The sequence below is a fragment of the Rhamphochromis longiceps genome, linkage group LG2 (assembly GCF_057381845.1).
Source record: "Rhamphochromis longiceps isolate RC_006_pf linkage group LG2, R_longiceps_female_GT1.1, whole genome shotgun sequence".
Classification (NCBI taxonomy): Eukaryota; Metazoa; Chordata; class Actinopteri; order Cichliformes; family Cichlidae; genus Rhamphochromis; species Rhamphochromis longiceps.
The window spans coordinates 24,562,309-24,588,635 of NC_140558.1; the positions used below are offsets into that span (position 1 = coordinate 24,562,309).

Below are 26,327 nucleotides of genomic sequence, written 5' to 3' on the forward strand. Positions count from 1 at the left end.
CAAGCTGTCCAATCAGGACATTTGGCTGAATCTGAGCAGAGTATAGCTCTGGCAGACATACATGCCCATGACAAAACGTGGTCTCCACTGTGTTTGACACATGATGTGGGGCGCTTTCAGATTGTGAAGCGTTCCTTTCCTTCTCCATACTTTTTTTGTCCCATCATTAAGCTACAAGTTAGCATCAGTTTCATCTTTCCAAAGACTATTTTCAGAAATTGCTTTAAATGTATTTTTCACAAAAGTATAATCTGGTCTTGAGTGTTGCACCAACAGTTTGCACCTTGTTGTAAACTGTCTGTCTTTCCATTTATGACGGTGTGTCTACATTGTTGCCTTTGACAGTGATAAACCTACCTCTTTGAGGCTGTTCCTGGATATATTTGGTAAAGTTATCTTCTGTGGTCCTTAGTGCCTTTTGATGATGCTGACCTTCTTCATTTTCCAGAAGCCCAGCGTGATTTGGCTCCTCTTAGAGTTTGTTGGATGATCGGATTTTTAAGCCACTTTTGAGCTTCTCAAAAAAGTATAAAAATATCTATAATTCCTAAACAGCCCATGCAATACTTTTGTCAAACCCAAACAGTCTGCATTTCAATCATATATGTACAGTTTGATTTTACAAAAAATGTCATTGTCCAGATAATTATGGACCTCGCTGGGTTTTTACTTTTCCTGTTCTTGTTGTTGGTGATTTTAGTTAGTAATAGTTTAGCCTGATTTTTGTGTAACTGGTCAGAATAAAAAAGGAGAAAGTTGGCTCTGCCTGCTTCATAAACTATTGTCAAACCAGTGATGATTAGAAAAAGGGGGGCACCACAGTATAGCAATTATTATCAAATGGTACTTACACGGCCCTCTATTAGAGAAAATACTGGGGTGGTGTTATACTAATTTGTAATGTTGTGAAGTGGCACACACACTTGCGCACGCATGCGCACAAGCACTTACAATTCCCTCTTCAGCAATAAGACCTCTCCATGGATCATTGTATGTTATTACAGTATTATGTGGTTATTGACTGAAGCTGTTAGCATTGGAAAAACAAAACCACACAACATGTAGCCAAGAGTCTGACATTACTGAGGAGAATAAAGGATATAAGGAAACCTCACACGGATTTTATATATATATATATATATATATATATATATATATATATATATATATATATATATATATATATACATACATAATTATATATTTGTTTTGCACTCCAATACTGGTACTATGACCTTCACCTTACATATTCATTATTCACAAATTCATTAAGCTCTTCAAATAAAGCAGTTTCACCTTGGCTCAAAAATTAGAATAAGGTTGTTTTCAACCTCACATTTATTTGACACTACCTTTTAATGTTAGCACAGGGCTGATTAGACGAGTGCAGGCTGTCAACTACCTGAGAAAATTTGTTGAGCAAACCTCAACACTGTTGTACAATAAAATTACAGGGCCACACTCGACATTGATCTCATTCAGTGTTTCCATTGTTCATCATTCATCTGCAGCTCATGATGAAATGTCACACGTAAATTATAGGCTGGAGATCTTGCATAATTCAGACTTGATTCATGATTAATATTTGCTACACAATTTGTAACTCTGGTAGAAAAAGGAAATGTCAATGGATAGGATAAAAATCTACTGGCCTTCACTTTTTCCCTGCTCCTCTTTCCTGACGTTTTGCAAGAATCCGGTTCCTAAAATAGAAGCGCTGAAACCGCTGCTGATTACCCGTGTCCTTTTTAAAATGCCAGATGATCAAATCGTGCAGTTTGATCATTAAAGAATCTGTCAATGACTGAAACCAAAGGTACTGCTGAGCTATTCTGAGGAACATCTCCATGTTACCAGGTAGAAGCTAAAGAGCTTTACCTTCATATATCAGTAAAACGTGCACTGTCCTCCAAGCCATTAATGCCTGAGAATCTGGGGTCAGGCTAATAATGATTCCTGCCCCATTAATTTTACTACTCCAGTCTGGACTGGACCCTCTTATGGGTGGCATGTATTTAATTAATCATCTCATCCTGATGTCTGGTCAGTGGTCACCCTATCTATCTCTCACTGTTCTTTTCCAGATGAGTAAAGAGGGCTTTTCATCAAACCTGTAAAAAAGGAAGAATGGAAGGCTTAATTAATACTCTTCTGTATCTCCCTTCCCCCTTGTCTTTTTCGTCTTCCTTCTCTCCTCTCAGACTAATAAAGGTGATGCATTGGCCAATCGTGTCCAAAACACGCTGGGCTCGTATGAAGAAATGAAAGACCTGTTAACCAGCCATTCCAACCAGAGCCACTTGGTGGGAATCCCCAAAGGAACAACAGCGAACAGCAACCTGCAGCAAGCCCCGACCACGTCAGCGACAGAGAGACCCGCCATAGAGCCATCCCAGCTTTTTAACGAAGCCCTGAGAGGAGGAGCAGGTGGAGGAGGAGGAGGTGGAGGAGGAGGAGCAGAGACAGGTGGGGACAAGAAGACAGGGAATACACCCTCTTCCTCTACAGCTTCAATGCAACCACCCCCTTCAACCACATCCTCATCAACAGCAATCCCACATCAGAACTCCAAAAAGTCCCGGAGCTCCATGGACTGGTCAAGGGGAGGCCACGGACAGAGCACCCAGGGGACAGGCCTTGTTGTGGGGTTAGGACAGAATGGGCAGGGGCAGGTGACAGCAGGAGCTACCACCAGCAGAGGTAAAATGTCTTTGTTGGATGAGCAGCAAAGACATGACGAGCTGTTCAGCTCACTCAAAGATGAACTTGGTCTAAAAGAAGATTCAAGCCCTTCTTCTTCCTCATCATCTTCCTCTTCCTCTTCTTCTAGAAGGCACTCATCCCACCCAGCCAAAACCCACCCACTCGCCGGTAAGTCGGCAAGAAAAAAAATCTGTAAAAGAAGACGTTTGGTTGTTTAACTTTCACATCTGTACTCTAAGAAAAATATCATGTAGACAGGCTAGCATGTCTACATGATATCATGCGTAGCAGGGTTTCTGGCAGTGATGGTGATAAGTATCCACCTGCTATAATGCTAGATGCTCAGTTAGTGCAAATTATACACAAGTCAAAGTTAGTTGATAAAAGGAGCGCAGGAATGCACATTTATAAAAATTGATGTCAGCTGCTTAAACTGACTTTTGATGGACCGTCTGCGAAATCCCTGCCTCGCTCTCTCTGCACTATAGTCAACGTATTTATTTAACATATTTATGTTTCTGTAGCAGCTCGTTCCCGTTCGGAGGAAAACACTCACTTTAATATGCGCTTGTGCTGAATGGGCAGCTGCAAAGGGTCACGGCCGCTTCACATTGCATCCAAAGTAGTTTAGGAGTATTGGTGCCATCACGTACATGCAAATGGCAACATTTACTTGATTCTTTAGTCTCTTTTTTAGCTTATTTACATTTGTTTCAAGCTGTGATTTTACATGCAAAAATGGCTAATAGGTAGGCTAATAAGATGCACGAGCTAATATTAGAGTTTATTTTTTTTTAAATGGTTCGTTAACTTAGGCCCAGCAGGCCAATGGGTTTGTATTATTTGGTAAAAGTAGTGCTGAGAATTGTTAAAACACTTTGTTCAAATTCAGCCTAGTTGTCTCGCCCCCACTACAACCTTTATGCTAACCTCAGCTAATACAATCCTAGGTTTAGCTTCATCTTTGGCTTAAATAGGAAAGTGGGATCACACCTCACCTACCTCTCAGAAAGTCCTTAATTCCAGGTGTCATCTGGTAAAAAGTCTCTTTATCTGTTTCTTTGTTATTTGCTTGAGCCATGAGCACAGATGAATCATTTGAATGAATAATTTCAGCAACAAACACACTCGGTCACCTTTTTGGGGAATTCATGAAAATTGACATCTGCATTCTATGATAACCACATCTTGCATTTGATTTCAGAAGCACGTTGAACACATCATTTGCTTTGATTGTGATTGGTTACATCCATCTGGGAGAGGTTCAGCATTTCAACCTTCATTAAGTTTTGCCAGCAGAAAGTTAAGCAACGCTGTGTTATAACAGGTGTTTCTTTGGTTAGTCTTGACTTTTGATTGTTGTGTTCTTTTTTTTTTTTTTACAGATGGTGGCAACTTTCGATCTACTGCCATGGATGGTGGCCACTTTAAGTCTTCCACTAATGCAGAAAATGGTGGATATTTTAAATCCTCCCCATTTGAAAGTGAGACAGGCTCCCACCTCTGTACATCGTCCTCCCCGTTGGCTTCCACATCAGTTCTGACAACACCCACTCCAGGTCTAACCACGCCCACATCTGGATTGACCACGCCTACATTCCCACCTGGTAACCTATCAGGGAAGCCGATAGCTGTACAGCAGAAGCCTACGGCGTATGTTCGACCAATGGATGGCCAAGACCAGGCGCCTAGTGACTCTCCCCAACTTAAACCCCCTCTAGTGGCCACAGAGGGATTTAACAGCAGTCAGGCTTATGGAGGAAACTCTGGAAATGCGAAGAGTAAACTGCCCAAGCTGAGTCTCAACCACACAGGAGAGGTAAGCGAAGAATTACTGGAACGTGTTTTCCATATCTATATTAAACCAATGTGAAATAAATGGTCTTCACGGAATTAGTCTAAAACAGAAAATAAAATTTCAGTCCTTTAAATTATTCCTGATCATAGTATATAAGCCATCAGTTCACTTTACATAGAACTAGGAAATGTAATTGCAGAGGTGTGGACTCGAGTCACATGACTTGGACTCGAGTCAGACTCGAGTCATTAATTTTATGACTTTAGACTTGACTTGAAAAAATGTTCTAAGACTTGTGACTTGACTTGGACTTTTACACCAATGACTTGGGACTTGAATTGGACTTGAACCGGTTTACTTGAAAAGACTTGATATTTTACCCCAAATATAAAATTTAACATGCATATTATATAGAGATTGAAAATGTGACGTCATTCACGGGTAGAACCGCAAAGGATTCTGGGAACTCGTGGCAAGCGGTACTAGCGCACGCAGGCTTTCAATTAAAATCAGTTATACAGCGATAAAAAGAAACACAAGAATGTCAAGAAGCCGTTGTATTATTAACTGCAATAGCCGGTCGCATGACAGCCACGAGAAGCTGACGGGTAAAGAGATCGGTTGTTATCGGATTACGTCGTTGAAGAGAAATTGTTCGAGCCGTGTTTCCGAAGTAACAAAGACGCGACGGATGGCCTGGATCGCAGCCATTCAAAGATCAAATATAACGTCCCAGAACACTCCAGCTCACAGGTTAGTCTGCTCCAAGCATTTACACGAAGGTCAGTGTTTTTTAGTACTTAATACGTCATTTTCATAACATAATTGGTGATATAGGTTACAAGCAAGTCTGGCGCTGAACAGAAATTGTCGCGCTATGCTCCTTTATTTATTGTGCATAAATAGTGAATTGTCCTGACACAATATTGCGTTTCGCTTCTGTTATTATGGTACATTGACAAAAACATATACTTTTATTCACAGGATAAAACAGGTTTTTTGTATCACTAATTGCCCAGTACGATTACAGCATACAATATTATTGTCACTGCTACATTTCTGTGATGGGTACCAGAAATTATTTCCACTACTAATTAATTACCGTTGAGCTCAAAGGTCCTATTAATAAACGGTTAAGGAATGTGTATTTATGACGACAATTTGTGAGACTGGTAAACTTATGATACGTATGATGGTCTTTACTTTCTACACGGTGCATTTCAAGGTCCTGTACCCATCCGTCGGTAAACTGTACCTGGGCTTGTTGCAGTGACCTGAAGTTACTAAACTTCATGAGTGTATGCACTCACTCCAAGAACCGTATAATTATAAATATGCATATAAATATGCTACGATGAGATAGCTGACTTCATCTAACTAGCAAATGTTGTCCAGGCTACGTTGGTGATACAGTTTTTTTTAATGTGTATGATATTTTTGTCATGCGATTTTAAAGCTGGTCCTACAACCGCATCCAAGAATAACATGCAGCTTATCTCAGAACTGTCGGTGAAAATTATTCTTGGAGCTAGGTTTAATTGAGCTGCATTCTAAAGAGGTGCAATTTCACAATTTGTGTATATTTTCTAAGTTCACTATTTTGTCATGTGTTGAGAAAAACACAGATTTTAAAATTACATGGTCTAATATTTACATTTAGCATAACTGCAACATTATTTTTTCTTTTTTTTTTTTAAAGACTCGAAAGGACTTGAAATTCAAAGTTTCAGACTTGTGACTTTACTTGGACTTTTACACCAGTGACTTGAGACTCGACTCTGACTTGCCTGACATTGCTTGAGACTTGACTTGAGACTTGAGGATAAAGACTTGAGACTTACTTGAGACTTGCAAAACAATGACTTGGTCCCACCTCTGTGTAATTGTGTACATATTCTGCAAATCTGTAGCATTTGGGGCTAGGTTACTTGAGGTTTAACCCATGTTAAGTTGGTTCAGTCCTCACCAGTGTTGGTCAAGTTACTTGAAAAAAGTAATCAGTAACTAATTACTTCCCCCAAAAAAGTAATCCCGTTACTTTTTAAAAAACACGATTTACAACCTGAATAGGTGATAAAGCAATAGATCTTTCAGCCCAATTCTACTTTTTACTTCCGGAGCAGGTTATGTTCAAGATAACAAACCAACACAAAAACCAGTTTTGTGGAAAAAAGTGTCAGTATTCCTAATTTCCTCCCTGAAGAGGATCCATGTGAAATGTAGGATCGTATAGCAACTGTTTCCCCGTGTGGTCTTTAAGCAAGTTGAAGGAGTTTAACTGCTGTATAAAATAAACGCTTAGGACACCTAAATATTGCTACATATTAACGTCATATAAAATTATGTTAGCCTCCTTACCAGTTTGAATTTATTGCCGTTTAACTGCACCTCAAATAAAACAGGTGAAAGGTCTTAGTCACTACAGCACAACCTTAAACGTATCACTGATGCTCTAATAATGGTGTTAAAATTACAGTCAAACGTTATGTTGTCTTAATGACAACAAGATTAATTGAACAACAGTGATTCACAGCAACATGGTGACTATACAGCAGCATTAGGGCCACAGAAGGCAGAGAAAATAAATAAATACGTGTCTGAATGACAGATTCATGCCAAAGAATGGAAACATAGTTTTTTGCAGTCAGTGTCATATTGTTTCACTTTTCAAGGTTAAAATGGAAAGAAATTCCTATTTTTGAACTCAATAACTCATTTTTCTTGACTTACAATTGAATCTCGTAAATTTCCCACTTTAAGCCATAAATGTCCACAGTTTCTGTCTTACATTTGCCGTTTTAATCAAACCTTTTTCTTTTAAAATGATCACTTTAACCTAATACATTTTCTTTTAAATGTGTCAATTTTTTAATGCAAATTTACAATTTTAATCTTGTAAATTTGAAATCAGTAAGTTTGCTAATATTTTTCTCATAAAATTGTCACTTTTTTTCCTCAGAAATTTTCATCTTTAATCTTTGAAATTTGCCCTGTATTTCTGGAAAATGTACAACTTTAATAACCACCTTTGTATAATCACTGTCACGGCGACTGAAGCCAGCAGACCATATCCTGTTTATGCTGAACTTTGTAGCAACTAGAGATGGACCGATCCGATATTACGTATCGGTATCGGTCCGATACTGACCTAAATTACTGGATCGGATATCGGAGAAAAATTAAAAATGTAATCCGATCCATTAAATATCACGAAAGCACCTCACAAAACTTGCAACACGCCGTAACTCACCTCAGAACGTTAGCACGTCGGAGCAGTATGCATCACGTGATAGAGCGGCTGTGGCATGCGGGACCTGTCGGTGGTCTGGATAGCATTTGGAGCTTCGCTAGCAACCCGGCATTTCATCTCCGACAAAGTTATCCCGAGAGAAGTAAAGCAAGTGTGTAAGTCCATCTCTGAATGTTTGTAAAGCATTCCTGCGTTAAGCTTAACAAGCGATATATGGAGCGACTGCCTCTTCTTGCTGCTACTTCAATCATGAAACTGCTTAATGATCAGCTGATTGGCTTTTCTGTCGCGAATCCGTCTCTCTTCTTTGTTTTTGGCCCACTTTGCACCAGAAAGAGGAAACCAGCGGCTGAACAACAGCAGCACGTTTAAGCTTGATCAGCTGTTGTTAGAATTTATTTAATATTACTTTCTACTCGAGGATCTTTTTCTACGTAGCTGACGGCTGGTAACTGTGCAGGGGCGGATCTAGCAAAGTTTAGCCAGGGGGGCCGATAGGGCATTAACAGGGAAAAGGGGGCACAAAGACATACTTTTCTTTCTTATTCTCATTTAAAATGTCGAGCTTTTAATAAATAATTATCTGAATCTTACACCCAAAGTTTTAATCTGATGTAAAATGAATAGAAGTCAATTACTGTATATAGTGACTATTAAGTCTAATATATATACCCTAGTAAGCTATAGTACTTTTTCCTTTGGGAAGGTACCATCTGTACAGTCTGCAATTTTGTTGAAGAAAGATGTTGAATCTATTTAATATTTCTTGAAAAATAATTGATTTCTGTGCATTTTTTTTCACACTGCATCAAATTAAGGTTGATTACGTTGATTAAGCATCATGAGGTGGAGCGTGAGGGGTGGTTCCCTATTTTTTATTTATTTATTTTTGTTGTTGCTGGGAGTTGGAACCCTATTAGTTAGGTTGCTTAATATTTACGCTAAGTACTCTTTAAAATACCAGAATAGGGAGGATGGTGTAGGTCTAAGTTTATTAGATTGATCAGTATTGCTGAACTATGAAATAATTTTTTTTGCATACAGGTATAACAGAATAGCTTTAGTGTAGTTGTTGTTTTAAACTTGAGTATGAACTTATACAAAATGCAGCAAGATATTTAAAAAACAGTTTTGTTGATTAAAAAACACTATATCGGATTCATATCGGTATCGGCAGATATCCAAATTTATGATATCGGACATAAAAAAAGTGGTATCGTGCCATCTCTAGTAGCAACATACAAAAATTTTAAACTAGTAAATCACATGGATGCAATGCTGTTTAACAAGTTTTCATTTAATCAAGCCAAAGACTAGAAAATATGGTGAAGCAAATCTTCCCTTTGGCTTCACCTGCACAAGTGCCGAGGTAGGTCTCCCTGCAGAATTGGTTTTCCCTTCGTCAGGAGCAGCGCTGGGCTCTTCAAATCACAGACAAACAGCATCCCACATTCTTGATTTTTAGTTCACAAACACTTGTTGTAATGACTAACTACTCCTGACATTTTGGAGATATTAGCTCTTTATACAGCAAAGTTACAGTGGTATACAAATAACATCAGGCTGATCCTGCCACGATTTGTCTAAATCACAGACAAACAGTATCCCACAGTTGTTTATGTTTTTAAACCCATTTTGCACAGAGAGACATTTTTGAAAAATGTATTGACAGCAATGTTGAATATTATTACACAGGAAAAAAACAACTACGTGTAAAATAATTACACCGTGACGCCTCTGCCTTTGTAAATAGAGGGACAGTAACTGCGTGTTTATATGTAAGCCTGTAAATACTGCAGATAGAGACAAAATACTGTTAATCTGACAATCTGCCATTCTGCAATTCATCTCACGTAAACAATAACGTGGCGCACAGCATGACATGAAAAAGGCACATACCTTTGGCGTTGCGTGACGAACTCTGTATTCCTCTCCACACATAAACGCAAAAAAGGAGTTTTTAAAAATCTCCGTTTTCAGTGATTCGAAACGCCGTTTACGTGTGGACGAAACAGCTGCATTTTCAAAATAACCGTGTAGGTGCGGACGTAGCGTAAAAGAGTTAGTAGTTTATTTTCTTACTACCTGTAATTTATTGCAGATTACTTGTATTTGCTTAATTGTTTACTAAATGTTTGAGGTGTGAACTAAACCGCAATGGAGCAAAATATGGGTGTGTGTGGTTGGAGGATGTGTGTGTGCGGGGGGGGATTTTTCTTGTAAAATAAAGGGGGGCCCAGCAAAAATACTTTGGGAACCACTGTATTAGACAAATACTGATGCTAACTGTAAAATAAGTTATCACACTAATGGCTCTATACCGCAGCACTACTTGTCCTGGAGAGTGTATAGTAAAATAGACCCCTCCTAACTTGACACATAAAATTATTCATGAGCATCTGTGTGAGACCGTTAACAGCGACACATACTGTCATTTTGCTTCTGATGTCATGAGCCTGAGTGCGTGTTTGCAATTTTTGATTACATTCCAGTCTCCTGTAATATTTCCTTAAATATTATCTCGGTGAATATTCACACTGGCTAATTGTCCCGACAAAACCAGAATCTCTCGCTCGCTCGCCTTCTCCAAACAGAACCAGGACTTGATGATGATGTGCATGTGTCTCTATGTGTGTGTGTGTGCGTGCGTGCGTGTGCGTGCTATGTGAAACTAGTAGTTGACAGGCGAGTAGTCATCCATATCGAGCAAGCCAGCTGTTCCTCTGCTTTGATAGAGCTGGTGTGTGTCTGTGTGTGTGTGTGCGTGTGTGTGTGTGTGTGTGTGTGTGTGTGCAGCGCTGCAAATGAGCCCAAGATGGAGCTTTGAGCATATGGCACAGAGAAGGAGAAAGCAGGGGGAGAGAAGGAGGGAATTAAAATATACTTTCGACACTTTCTTATGGCTGCTGAGAGAGAGCGAGAGAGAGAGAGTACATTCATGGCCATGAGTGTTTCTTTCACTTTGTTTTCTCCCACACATCCATGGATGCTCCGTTATCGCCTGCTTTCTGTTTAGTTTTTTCTTTTAGTTTTTTTTTTGTTTTTCACTCCTCTCATATTTATCCTGACGAGAGTTTATTGGAAGCAGAATGCAAACTCAATACGAACCGAGAGGGGGGAGTGGGGGTGAGGGGTGACACAAGAGGAAAAAAGGGGAGACTGATGATGTGAAGCGCGGGGCGGCGGAGGGAGGGAAGGAGGGTGGGCAGAAAGAGGAAAGAGGGGATAGAGAAAGACAATGACTGACTGATTACAGCACCTTATCATCGCTGTATTTGTTCTGGTTAGATGAGTTATTGGATGCGTTCTGCAGCTTAAACAGCAAAATAGCAGCAAATCAGAGGACTGAACCAAAAAGCAAATGAAAGACTCGAAGAATCCCACTGCTCGTTTCATGCCAGCAAGCGAGGGGGGGGGAAAGATGTCCGTTTTGGTGCCTTTTGATTGGTGTACGAACCGAAACTTTGGCTACAGTGTAGCAGCAGAATCTTTAATGTGTTTCCAGTGAAAGAGATCCTTAAAGCTGATTTTTCATGGAACATTTTTCAAATGAGTTCAGGTGTAATGAATGTGTTGGAAATCCTCGATATTAGAGTCATGGCTGTGTTGTTGAGTGTGTGCAATAAACCTTTAAACTGCTTTGAAAGTGTTCTGTTAGCACTATAGAGTTATCGATCAGCGCGCTTTATCTCCAAGTGCGCTCGGACGCGCACGCGTGTTTGTGAGCGAGCGAAAGATCGAGAGAGATAGAAAGAGAGAGAGCGAGAGTAAGCAGAGAGAGGGAGAGAGAGACAGAGAGAGTGATAACACTATTGATCTGTTCCTAACAGTTACAGTAGGCTTAAATCTACCTCTGGTCGCACACACACATGCTGTTAGTTGTTGTCAGCAGCTCACAGCGAGACGCTGCATGGTTTCACTTTGGATTGATCCGCTTTGAGATATTGTTACGTTGAGTCATTACTGCTGTAGCCTCATCACATAAACATGCAGCCAAATAACAGCCAACAATAACATAACAAACCGCTCAGAGTTCAAGTTACGAAGTTACGATTCACGCGACGTGACAGGTTTTCAAACATACATAGAAAGATTTTTACTAAGCATAAAGACTGCGGGCTACTCTGGTGTCCCGTCTCACATGGAAATAAACTATGACAGAGGAGCCTGCGTTCAAACTGTCACCTGTGTCCATATATGTATATATTAAATATAGCTCTACACATTGGGCTACTTTCACAGGCTGTGAAGCAGTTTGCACAATTACAAGCATACTGTAAGCTCACAACGTGCTCGTTCAGAAATGCTGCACATCACCTGCTGCAGTCCCGAATGTTTGCGTCAGACTCTCTGGAGAGGCAGCTAAATGATACCAAAGACTGCTGCAATGGCGCCGCGTCGAGCCTGCCGGGAGGGGAAAGTTGAGATGGGAAGGGTTGGTGGCTGCGTAGCTGATTGGCTGTGACTGAACTTTTGAGATTGTGTGCTAGTAAACGGCTTTCTGTATGGACGCAGCTTTAATGGGAGACTACTCTGCTGGGACAGATTTGACTTGTCCCAGGAGATAAGGAGGGAAATAAGAAGGTAATGGCTGCAAGCCCATTTGCCACCCACTTAGCTGCGCTAAAATTTGATTGAAACTTGTTAAATTTACACAAAAAACAGCTCGATAAACGCAGTAAAGTGATACACAGGGACACCTTTGCAGGGCTAAACACCCTATTTTAAACCACAAGCATCTGGTGGTTCACGCTCCAGTCACACAAAGAAAAACAGTGACTGGAGACAGCAGCACAACCAAAGTGACAAAGTGACTGTGTGCAGTGAACGCGCAGCCATATTTCCTTTGAACTGCTTGCTTCAAAGACGTGGAGCAGGTGTGCGAGCGCTCAGTCGGTTGTCTTCGAAGCAATTTGGTGCCTCAAGATGGCGACAAAACAGCCATCATAAAAGCTGTTTATTTTTATTTGTTTAAACCAACAGATTCTTCTTTGATAACACTAAACAGGAAAATTTATTGCACTGACTTTTCATTTGAAGGCACCTTTAAAACCTTCGTCCTTAATAATTCCCCTGCATGTGCAGTTTCCCGCTGGCTCACTATCCTTAAACAAAAACACTATCGTATTTAGGAAAGAATTGTCTTCTCTCCTCAAAAACCACTCAAGCTGTCACGGCGCTGACATTCAGCTGCTTCCAGTCTGCATTCTTGTTCGGGTAAACAATGTTCAAGTCAAGTGGATACACAAGTGCGTCTGTGAGGCCCTGCAAGCAAGACTGCAAGAAGGTAAACATGGAGGTGACAGGTGACATTTCCAACAGCACTGTGACAACTTTCATTTACATGTAGTTCAAAGTATGGCGCTGATGTAATTTCACACTGATTTGAAGGCCCGCTGTGGTGTTTCCGTGAGGCGCGTGTGGAGGTGCACGCGGCGCCTCGCCGCTAATGTAGCGGTAAATAAGAAGCAGGGTAGACTAAGACCTCCAGTCAGTAATCACTGCGAGGCTAACACCAACCAAATCAATTCGGCTCTCAGAGAATGCATTCATTTATGCCTTTTTGGATGAAAAGATTCTGCCTTTATATAACACAGTGGCTTGATAAAAGGAGCGCGGGAATGCACATTTATAAAAATTGATGTCAGCCCGAGAAGCTGCTTAAACTGACTTTTGATGGACCATCTGCGACATCCCTGCCTCGCTCTCTCTCTGCACTACAGTCAACGTTCTTTATGTTTCTGCAGCAGCTCGTTCCCGATCGGAGGAAAACACTCACCCCAATGTGCTCTCGTGCTGAATGGGCCACAGCAAAGGGTCACGGCCGCATCCAAAGCAGTTGAGGAGTGTGGGTGCCATCGAGTCCACATCGAGATGGGATACTCTGCGTTTAATAACAGAAATTTAATTTTTCAAAATTTTCAAATATCAATCTTCACAGCACAAGTGCAGGGAGTTTATGATTATCCTAAAATTGCTGTCACTCGTGCTTTCACGTATCAAAACTCTTGATAATCTTGAACGAAACGATATTTTTCAGCAAAGTGAAAAGAGTCAAATCATCCCCCGAGAGGTAACCTGGAACATTTAGACGCTGCATTTAGATCCTGCTGGTAACTTATCAAATCTACCACATTATGTAACCCCACAGACATAATTCATGACTGCTCCTAAAATGGGTTCATGTATCACATAGTGAACTTTGAGGTGTTGGCCAAAAAAACGAAAAAGAACTATGACTGTTTGAAAATGTTGACACCATCATTTCGACCCCATAGAGCAGCGGTGGGCAACTCCAGGCCTCGAGGGCCGGTGTCCTGCAGATTTTAGATCTATCCCCGATCCAACACAGCTGATTCAAATGTCTAAATGACCTCCTCAACATGTCCTGAAGTTCTCCAGAGGCCTGGGGCCCGTTCTTCGTACCTCGCTAAGTGAGTTAGCTGGATGAGATTGTTGACGATTTCGCATGATCCCGGATCGTTCGGTTCCCCGAAGCCCATCCGGGACTTGCTGTCATAGCAACAGAGCCTTAAGCGTAAACCTGCTCGGGAGCAGGTTTACTTTATGTAAACAGGATTAGATCGCGGCCACGCAGGTATGTCCGCTTCATGTATACGAAAGCAACAGCGATATTCCACCACTGTTTCACCATAAATAAATATTATCAATGTAACTAAAGACAATGCAGCACCTGATCCATTTATTGATTTCACACAGATACATACAGGTCATTCCCTAAAAAAGGGAAATGTACTATTAACATTCTATCACATGTATGTGATTATTACAGATGTAATTCATATTTCAGAGTAGTAATTGCAAATTACTTTGTGTAATCAAGATGAGAGACCACGGCTATAAAAGCGAAGGTGGATTTGGGAAGCCTGTCGCAGCCATGTCCTGTCCGTATACGCGAGCCACCCATTGCGGAAGGTGCAAGATTGATAAGGAGAGTTTTCAGAATTCAGCGTATATTGCGGGACAGACAGGATCCTTTAGCTCAGCGACAGTGTGCTCATAGAGAGATATCGATTTTCCCGTGAGGGTATTATTCACTTAACCAACTTGTTGACGAGGGGGTGCAGGACCACCACCTGTCTTTTTTTTGCTCTGCCCTTTTCTTGGTTGCTGTTATAAACAAACAGATCATTCCAGGGTCTCTTTCCAAGAGACGAAAAGCAATATAAGTGATAAATATTACCATTCTGTAGAATATTCTTATATTTCACTTTTACTTGTTCCCATGTTCTAGTGGGTCCTGTTGTGGCTCTAATGTGAAAGGGGATATAATATAACATATTATAATATAATATAATGTAATATAATATTGGATAATATAGTGTGATATGATAAATTTACCCTACCGCCTACTGGTGTTGGCCAGAGGGGCCGATGGCGCGATATGGCAGCCTGGCTTCTGTCAGTCTGCCCCAGGGCAGCTGTGGCTACAACTGTAGCTGCCTCCACCAGTGTGTGAATGTGAGAGTGACTGAATAGTGGCATTGTAAAGCGCTTTGGGTGCCTTGAAAAGCGCTATATCAATCCAATCCATTATTATTATTATTATTATTATTATTATTATTATTATTATTAAATTACTTACGAGTTTAATTTGTCAGCAACTTCCTGCCAGCCCTCTCTCCTTGCTTTTGCAGCCTTTGCAGTGTTCCCTTGCGTTCTGATTAAACTCTGAAACTCCTGAAATCCCTCACTCAAGAGTTCTTGCTCTGCTGCCGAAAAATACCGAGCCGAGCGCGCTCCGTCGACATTTTCGCCGACCAATCAGAGGGTTGCCGATCAATGTTTCCACTATCGATGCGTAGCCCCTTTTACGACACCCAGTGATGTCACATTACTGCGTCCAGCTGTACTAATCGTCAACAGCAGGTGTGTTCGGGGAACCGGATTAGCGAGCTCACGGTTAGCGCGATGGTTTGGTCTTGGATGTGTCATTTGATCTTGGATGTAGTGAGCGACGTACGAAGAACGGGCCCCTGGTAACAAACTGATCATGTGATTCAGGTGTTTTGACCCAGGGTGAGATCTAAAACCTGCAGGACACCGGCCCTCGAGGACTGGAGTTTCCCACCCCTGCCATAGAGATTAATGTAAATCCCTGTTTGCCAAAACATACAGGTTACACACATTTAGATACAAAGACGGCTACAGCATGAGCCAGAGAGGCCAGATGGGTGAAATCTGGAGTAGATCAGATGGACTGGACGGGCTGCAGACTGAGACAGAGCGGTGTGAATCGTGGATGAGAGAGGTCTGGCTGAAAGAGCAGGCAGATGTGGACGAAATTATAAAGTGTCGCTGTTGCGCTTTTGCAAGAATGAATATATTAAATTAAATTAACGTGTTTCTTATTTTGCTGTAGCCAACTGTGAAGTCGATTGTGAAATGTAGGCACGTGACCGGCTCAATCTGTTTCACAGTGAGCGCTCTGTTTTTAATACCTTCTTTAATTTAGCTTAACTGAATATGACTCATTGTTTTAAAAGAACAACAATTCCATACTTTTCTTCTTCTACTAAAACTTAATTGTCTACATGTGTCAGGTACTGTGTTGTTTGTACTGAATTATAAACTATACATACCTCTACAATCAGTAATGAAATCATCTAAATCGTTTTAAAACGAATTAAATCCCTAAAATGTAAAACATTACTTACAAATCTTACTTATAATTATAGCAATTAGATGGAAATTAATAACTGAACTTCTTCAAGAATTGACATCTGTGCCGTCACTGCTGTTGCTGCAGGACGAGGTCAAAATGGCCCCGCTGGTGGATCTCGTGTTGTAAAACTGGTGTGTGTTACTGTCATATGCCAATTTGCATATTAATTTGCTACGTTAAGCATCTTTGAGGAAGATAAGCCGGTGCGATTCAGCAGCAGCTGTGCTGATTTATTAGCAAGTGTTTGTGGAGTCATTGTACTAAAATCCCCCTGCTATGGGTAGAAATGGTTGTTGTGTCGACATTAAGCTTTAGCTGTGGTGGTTTACATGTAGCTTTTCTTACCAATCTGAACAGCACTTATCCGCCTCTCTAAAGCAAGGGGACATTTTTAAAGCTGCGCTTAACGATCTGACTGCCCTCATTAAGTTTCCACAATAAACCCACATTACTCGACTGTTCCAGTGTTTCAAACACGAGGACAACAGAGTCTGTGATTGGCTGCTGAATACAGTGGAGCTGTTAAAAGGCCCCTAGTATTTTCTTCAGGAGTGGGTGCAGACCAAAACAGAGGTAAAAAAGAAAAAAGCAAGTTAAAGCATGAACATAAAGGCAAATAGAGTATGCACGTGTGTGTATGCGGGAAGCAACTGGCATCCACAGACCAGAAAATGAGTGACATCTGGGCAACAAAGAGCAAAATAACTGCCAGCAATGTGAAGTAATTAGGTTGCTCATCTTTTAGTCGGCTGACTGAAGCGACTACAAGCGAGTGTGTAGGAGACCGTTGACTGAAACATGATGGGATAGTAAATACAGTGGTCCCTCATTTATTGCTGGAGTTATGCTCTAAAAATAACCCGCGATAGGTGAAATGTGTGAAGTAGCCAGCTTTATTTTTTACAATTTTAATAGATGTTTTAAGGCTGTAAAACCCCTCGCTACACATTTTATACACTTTTCAAACCTTCGTAGAAAAATAAGTCCAGTATTATAGAATGAAACCAAAGATCAAACCCTGTTTTCGGGTCCAGAACATGAGAATAGAGCAGCTGCGAGAGAATTCAACATTAATGAATCAAAGGTACGGGAGCAGAGGAAGCAAGAAGAATGAGTTGGGTAATGTTTGACTTATCTGACTGTTTTGTTTCGCTTAATGTGCCTTTTAATCCGAAAAATACAGTAGCTTCTACCTTCCTTTAGCATGTCCAGAATTCCAACATTTTATGCCATGGTTAGCATCGTCCTCTGCCTTCTGGGAGCTACCACAGGTGTCTTTGATGGTGCAAAACGTTTCGTCAGCATTGTTGTGTTTGTTAGGGAGAAAACTTACAAACAAACAGTACAGCACTTCAGAGTCACTCTGCTAGCGATCGAAGATTTATGTAAATTTGACAAGCTGAACGCTTTCTGTACTGTACAGGAGACACGGCACGAGATTGACTTACAATGGTCTACAGCCAATCAGGACACAGAACACAATGCGCTGTTAAATAAAAAAAGAAGAAGCATGCAAAATTGCAAAAATTGCACACGCACAAAAAATCAGTGACACAGCGAGGCCGCGAAAGGTGAACCACTGTATATCAGGTTACTTATGCTGTGTGGTTGAGTGAGGGGTGTCCATATGTAAAATGTTTGAGGAATCTTGTTCTCTCACACACACACACTGGATTGGATGAACAAAAAAAATTAAAACAGCAATAAAGATTCCGTCAATTATATTTTGGCACTTGTTAATATACCTTGGCAGTCTGCACATGTAAAGTCACACTTCGATCGCTCTGTGTACACACTGCTGTTAAAAGGTTGGGTTAAATTATAGGCTGCTGGACTGTTGAAGGTTTGGCTTCTTTAACCCTAAAGCCTTTTTGAGCGAATCCACCCCGCTGGGACAGAGTTTAACCCAAAGAGAGAGAGAGAGAAAACTTTTAAAGAAGAGTTGTTCCTGGAGATAAAGACAGAAATAATTGTCACACGTGGTCAAGTTAAAGGCTACGCGCCCGTCTGCCGCCCATCAAACATGAGAGAAGTGGAGCAGTTTTGCTCAAGACGAGTCAAGCTGAGAAGTCTCTCTGCAAGAAACACTTGATTGCTGTGATTGCCTCAACGGGGTGTGCTGCAAAAGACTCGTCCCACTATATTCGGCCATGACATTTTCATTAATGTTTTTTTTTAATCACGTCTTCCTCATTGAAAAGAAAGCAGCAAAGTGTCTCTTAAAGAGTAGAGAGCAGCTAGCAAGAATTTCACCTTATTTTAGAGAAAATTGTGCTTTTATCTTTTCTGTTGTGAGCAGAAAGGCACCACTTGTGTGTGAAGTGACACAAGAAGCAGCCATTAAAAACACTGTTTATTGTTTGTTTTTCAGTAAGCTATGTATTCCAAGCCACGGAGCAATTTACTTTACGTATACTGCAGAAGTCAACAAATGCTTAAGGAAGCCTTCCCTGTTTGTACATTCATTACTGTAACAGTGCAGATGGATGGCCGGGCAGACGCAGGGGAGTAATGGAGAAATGTGGGGAGAAGGGTGTGTATAAAATTACAGTCTATAGAAATACCTTCTCTGAGGAAATAAAGAGGAGGCAGGAGAAAGTGGCGGCGGGGGATAAAATATTTTCTCACTTGCAGCAGAACTAGAAGAGAGTTATGAGGAGTCTGCCAATGCAGCAAACAGCTGGCTTCATTTGCATAATACCCATCAGGCCCCTCTTTCCCCGAGGCTGCCTGTCAACTCGCGGCCGAGCGGTATGTACACACGAGCACGCACGCGCACAACTTTTCAGTATATCAGTAGCTATATATTTGTCTTTTCTCCCTGCAAAGTAGCAATTGCGTATCACGTCATGTGATTTCAAAGCTTCCCTGTGACTCACTGGAAGCTTTTTAACGCTTTAATTTATTTGAGTTTCATAAAGCCGACTAATTGCCTCTGCAAAAAAAGGAAGGAAGATGAAATGATTCAGCCTTTGTGCTGATAATAAAACGATCATAAAAATCATCTTCTAGAAACAAAGAGCACAGTTCCATGAATCAAACTCGCCTCGAGTGGCTGCAGGGATACGGAGAATGCTTGGGGAGAAATATACTTAAAGACGAATAGCATGGGAGAGGTCTCCCACCACGATGGCGCTGCCGGGGTGTCATCACGGCAATAGTCGCCCCGTGATAAGAGAGATCACAGAGGAGAGAGGGCTGCAGCCCGGGCTCGCCACTGCGGCAGGATCTCAGAACAGCTGAGACCGCCGTCAGGTTTGTTACGAGGTAGCAGGTGCCGGGCCGGCGTCATGTTATGTGGAGATGTACAGGAACAGTCTAAAGTGCATGGCTGCAATGCTTAACATTGCACAGAGTGCTTTAATCTAAGAGAGAGCGCACACAGCGTATTGGGTGAATTAATGTGGATGCCACATGAGTAGTTAGTCATTTCAAGATGCTGTTTATAAGAGACGGAATATGATTTCAGATGAACTGTTTACCCCGAGGATTAACATTATAGCTCTGCTTACTGGATTAGCTGCAGTGATCTCTGCAGGCGCTATAATAGGCTGATGGTGTGTATTATGGCCCCTCAGAGTGCAGTCATCTCGCCCCTAAGTAAAGGCCCCTCCAACTCCCTCTCTCCTTCACACCATTTAAATTAGACACTTTTCAAGAGGCTGGTCAGATAAAAGTGCTGTTTTAATTCAAAAATGTTTCAAGCCACGCATGGCTGGTGAATCCGAGGTCCGCAGTTCAAGTCGGTGGAGGCTGGACCGCTCGACACGCACAGCGAACTCCTAGCGATCGTTGACCGGGGGGGGTCAGGCAGTCAATCCCTGCACTTTCACAGCCTCTGCTAGAGTGATTTAGGGGGTTTAGAGTGCCAGCGGTAGCATGTAGCCAGTGTCACGGGTTCACACAGTCAAAGAATGAAATTCATAGTCTAAAGCCAGAGTGTGTGACATTCTAATAAAATAATTATGGGCAGTGGTGGAAGACGTGTTTGAGAAAGCAAAATAGACAGCGAGTCCTTTTAGACTGTAATTATCAATATTGACCAATTATTATTTTATTAAAACAGATTTTTATGTGTTATTAGGGGATCGTGGCTCTAAACATTCAGGGGGATGCAGAGCCAATGTAAAGGTTGCCTCATGTAAATCCACTGTGATCAGTAGAGCGATGTGGAATAAAACTGAATAATTACTGTTACTTTTGCTAATTTGATTGAGTACAGCCTTACTGAGAAATAGCAGCCATCAATAAAAGCTTTTTAAAAATAGTATCCAATTTTCCAATCCAATTTTATTTATAAAGCACTTTAAAATACCCAGCACAGGAACAAAGTGCTGTACAGAAAATAAGTTTTTGACATAACCCTGAGGTCATGCTGCTGCTTCATTTGTAATGCACTTGAATGGTGTGAATTCCCAGAGGTTCAATTAATCATTTCACCAAAAACTGACAGGCAGTGAACATGCAGGCTTAGTGGACCCGGGGGACTCGGGACCGTTGCCTGTTTAGACCAGCTGGTAATCCAGACTTAAAGAGAATAATGTTAAGTTTTCTGTGAACAAATGCAAATCGTGTCCATGCAGCTTATATTATTGTTCACCTCAAACACTGCTGTGCTAGCTTTTGGTCTAAAACCTTATTTTAAAGCTTTCAAAAGTGATATTAACAGTGCATTAAATTGCAGTATGAGGTGACTGTATGATATGAAAGGTGTCACAGGCATTTCTAACCTGACTCTGCAGTTTCCCTGGGCTTTACAGACCGTTTAACTGTCTTTCACCTCACTGGTGCAAGTTTACTGTTTTCCACTGCAGCAGGCAGTTCACATGGAAAGCTCAGGTGTACTGACTGTACAGCATCTTAATCATAAATAATTTGACAGAATTAAAAAAACAAAACCCTGATTGCTTTTGTCCCTGCTACCATCACGGGTTTTTTTTTTAAGTTGATTAACTATTAACCTTCAAAATGAAATCATTAAGTCCACTATTTCCAGTTAATATGTTATACTGTAGCTATATAACAGTTCTACTAAGATTATTATACCCATTATAACATAGTTATATTTAACTAATTTATAATATTTAACATATGAACTATTCATACATTACTTAAGTCAGCAGGTCAGTTTGACCCAGAACAGCAGAGATGTCACATGTTACTTTATCTACATCACTACATAAAAAAAAATTAAATTATAAAATAAAATTTTAAAACATTTTTTATGCAAAACAAGTGAATTATCCCCAATGAGCCATGATCTGTGAGAGGTAAAGAAGACCATTACAGCAAATATTGATTGAAATGGTTAGTAATGGAGTTAATAATGAGATAAACAATGTTTATTGGGATTGTTTTCGTTTCTGATCCTTTTGGATAAGTAAACATGCCCTGGGTCAAGATCATTGGTGTTCCTGAGAAACAAACGTAACAGGAAGGTTAATTATATTCAGCTCTCCAATGGAGTTAAGTTAACAATACGGCCACAAACTCAAATTGCACTTCTTTACTACAAAGCTGATATGTGAGTGGGCAAGCACAGCCAATCAATCAATGGAAATTATACTTTTAAATACTTAGTTATCAAACAAGTTTACATGAATCAAAAACAATCAGTGTTAGCTTTAAGTAGAGGAGCCAGAGTTTCTGTACTGAGTCGATAGAGAAGATATACCTGCGGGGCCGGTACATTAAAGCTGTTTCCACTACAGCTTACAGTTGAATAGTTTGTGGAGGTCAGAGGCTGAGAGAGCATCTGAAGCTGCTGCTGCACATCTGACATGTTAAACTAACGACGTCTCATATGTCTTACAGTCGTGATACACAGACTAGAAAAAAGTGAAAACCCACATTTCAGCTGACTAATGGCAGCACTTTCTGTTCATTATATCTCAGGATATTATTTCATCAGATTTAGTTGGAGCCACTGGTTCTGCAAGTACATTCATTCTTTTATGTGCCCACATGGTGCCAAATAAAGTGGATTGCCTGCTCGACTATAAAAAAGAGCTATTTTATATTGCTGCAGTGGTAGTGCATGGATCACCCTTTATATCTATTATAGGTCTGTAGACAGCTCCTCATAATACCCTACAGAACTTTGTATTTGGTCCAAAGTACAGCTGAGATTTTTTTAAAAATTGGACTTATTTCCACTTCCTTCTTGTGCCAAACACATTCCTAACACGTTACTGAAAGCTGCTCTGTGTCTGTGCTCGAGCTATTTGGGTAAAAAACATTTTAGCTAATCTTTAAACATCTTTAATAGTAAAATATAATAAATTACAGAGCAACTTTCTTTGGTACAATAAAAAACTGATCCAAACAAGTAATAAAATATCTGACTGTTCCATAACAGCTCATGTCTGTTGCCCATAAAAATATGGTAATAAAAAAATCTTTATAGCTCTTCGCATTACAGAACAATACATGGAGAACCCCTACTGCTAGGTCTTTAGTATTATTCATTAGGTTCTGATACAGGCCAGTGGCTGTTCCTAACTTTGTGTGTCTGTGTCTGTGTGTGTGTCTGTGTGTGTGTCGTTGGGCCTTTTAATAAAAAATGCCCCGCTGGGCTCTGCATTGCCAGTTTGCCAATCAGAGCATAGCCACGATATGCAAATCTCACACACACACACGTAAACACACACACACAAGCTTACCCGCACAGACATATACACACAGTGGGAGAAAGAGTGTTTTGATCTACCAGGGCCATTACAGACATTTTAAAATCCTATGAATATAAAAAAGAGAGAGAGGGTGGAGGGTGGAAGAGGAGAGGAGGAAGATGAGAGAGATGGGCGAGAGAGCAGCGCAGATGGAGAGAGAGAGAGTGAGAGATATGAAAGTGAGAGGAAACATTTTCTGTTCTGTTTCTGTGCGCAACAGTTTGTTATTTAAGGAAGAGTGAACGGGAAAATGCATCAGAGAGACTACACAGAAGATCTGTCCCTCTCCCTCTGCCGCTGCCATTTGTTTAGCGTTTTCCTGTTCCTTCATATTACAGGCGGCACAAAGATTAATGGGAATGCTCAGTATCAATAAACATGAAGCGTGATTGGTTGATTGAACAAAAGGCATCCTGCAATCAGAGCAGAATGCCGAGTCCTTTTTTTCCTCCTTTTGCCCGTGCAGGCCGCTGCATCACTGATGATTTAAATGGACATTAATACAGGAAGAAACAAACGCTCAGAAAGTCAGTCAAACAACCATGACTGACTATTAACGAGGCAGCATTAGGCCACAAGGAAAAGAGGGGAGAGGAAGAGGAAGAGGCAGCTAATGGGGTGATTAGGGGGGAGGAGAGCTGCTGTTGAGAAAAAGACTTTGTGTTGGATTATTTTCTCCTCTTAGGAGCTTACAGAGAGCCAGCCGGTGTTTTACACCTCAGCTCTTAACACCCCCAAATCCCCTGATTTAGACTTAAACTGCATAGAGAGGCAAGAGAGACAAAGAATGTGGGATGAGGAGGAGAGGAAAAAGAAAATGAGGAGGAAAATATGACCGGGCTGGCCTGATGAGACAACAGGAAGACGTGTCGAGGTGGAAGAAAGAAGTGTTCGTTTACGGTTTACGCCGCTTTCACACTTTTTCTTCACAGCGAAGAATGTGTTTATTGGGAATAAACACAAGAAACAGCCAAAGTGCTTTAAGCAAATAGGTGAGAGAGGAGTGAGAAATAGACACACCAAACTTTGAGGTGTTGTTATCTTCTGATTAAGCAAAGAGACCGACACCACTGTGGATTTTGTGTTTTTGTGTCACACGCTCGCTCGTCGTTGCCACCGCGGTGTGAAACACTGCAGCGGTGCTTTTGGCCGCAGTGTAAATGCACACAGCTTACCTGTGAAGTCACTTAGGTCTCTGCTCATTTTATAGCCCTGTGGTTGTCAGCGTCCGGGACGAAGGCCAGCACTGGCACCGGTGATGCTGCTGAGATATTTCTGCTGGGCGACCTGTGCAGATGCAGCTTATCCGTTAACACGTTTTACGGTAGCAGGCAGCGACAGACAGACAGAGAGGAAGCGAGACAAGGAGCTATAACTAAGGATGTCATGTAGGACAGCGGTCCACAACCCCCGGGCCACGGACCGGTACTGGTACCGTGAATCGCTTGGTACGCGAGAGTTGAGGCTCGGCTGTGAAATTTATGGTTTTCAGAGTTTTTATCGTTAACTCGGTTTCCCTGGGTCTTTTCCCGTGTTGTAGTCGTGCGTCTTATTTTGAAAGAAATATTTAGGCGTTACCATAGCAACCACAGAGCATTAAGGGGCAGAGGGGAGGATGTTACTGTCAGTGTTGTTGGCGCATTTCAGGAGGACGCTGCTAATGAAGTTACACAATTACACAGTGAATTCACATTTATTATTATATTTACAAAATAACACAGTTTTTGTCTCGGTCGTATCATTTTATTTGGTTGTATTTATCCGCGACACGTTAAAGGCCGGTCCGTGAAAATATTGTCTGACATTACAATGGCGGGACCGCTGATGTAGGACATCCAAAATAGTCTTCAAGCAGTAATCAAATTAGATTATGAACAAGTTATTAGCACTTCCCTCTCCACATCATTTTCTATTTGTCAATACAATCAAATTTAGTTTAAGCCAGATCGAAGCACGGAAAACAATATTATTATTTTTCTGATCGGAGAGCAACTTGGGGTTAGGATCTTGCCCAAGGATATTCGATCCAGGGGTTGAGCCAACAACCTTCCGATCAGTAGATGCCCTGCTCTGCCTCAGTTTAACGTTGACCATGAAGACCACAGCCTGCGCTGCACCAGTCCATCAATATGAATTAATGTAAACTGTACAACAGTACTACAGACTAACCAGTTTAGCCTTCACTGAACTACATTAAACTGTATTTTGATACCATTCAAACTCCACAGGAACAGTTTGTGTGTTTATCAATATTTGTTGTGCTTTGTGAAACACTGCAAATGAAATTACCTTCTACTACAAAGTTACCCTGTACAATCGATCCTGTTTTGCAGCACAACACTGAAACTTCATTGACATTTGTACCATGAACGAAAAAAGAAGCACACAACTTTGAATTTGTCAGGTTCAATTAGATAGATAGACAGCAGCATGATAAAGTGTAAAATAAATAACACAGTTAAAATAAAAGGGCCTTATACTATGACATGCATGAGTTGATAAAAGTGATAAAAAAAACAAAGAAAAGATAAAATGAAGTGAGTAAAAACAGTAAAAGTAAGATTGACTTTGTGTAAGAAATACAAATGTTTCAAAGAATTAGAATTTTTTGGTAATTACTTCATGGTTCAGGTTAAAAAGGAGAAGAGACAGGAGAAACAGCCAGACTGATTCAGGCAGAATATAAACAAGTATATAAATAACACAGAACTAATGTTAAGTAAATCTGTTTGTTTCATATGTCTGAAAGAAAAAAAATTATTAGGAGATAAATCTAAATGAGTGCTGTCAGCGTTAATCTCGTTAAAATGACGTTAACGCCATAACCGCATTAACGTGGCAAATTTCTGTTAGCGAGCTATCGCGGATTGCGTGGGGCGATCCGCAATAACTCGCTTAACGCCATTTAAAAGAGATAACGCTGACAGCACTGATCTAAATATCATATTTTTAAAGTGTAAATCTATTACACTGATTTACATGTTTTTCATGTCCACCTTAAATAAAATACCTACACCAAATATTGGCACTGGTGTTGTCTTAAAAATCCTGTATTGGTCGGCCATAAAAAACTTTTTTTCTAATAAAATCTGTGGCTTTGAGGTTTTTATGAGATCACTTTGGGAGCAATAAATTTGAGTAAGATTGTGAAATAGAAGCTGAAAAGCATCTTGTGCCCAAAGTTGTTTTTTTTCTGCTGTTTCTTCAAAACAATCATAT

At 40.7% G+C, this 26,327-nt stretch overlaps 1 protein-coding gene across 3 annotated transcripts in view; it reads left to right on the plus strand.

The window, feature by feature from the left end:
- The window catches only part of aff2 (AF4/FMR2 family, member 2), a 209,336-nt gene that overhangs the window by 65,295 nt on the left and 117,714 nt on the right, over positions 1 to 26,327 (plus strand). For all 3 annotated transcript variants that reach the window (XM_085419470.1, XM_085419476.1, XM_085419479.1), the window contains 2 exons: positions 2,202 to 2,871; positions 4,089 to 4,522. In XM_085419470.1, the coding sequence (XP_085275596.1) occupies positions 2,202 to 2,871; positions 4,089 to 4,522 (1,104 nt within the window). The remainder of the gene's footprint in view (positions 1 to 2,201; positions 2,872 to 4,088; positions 4,523 to 26,327) is intronic.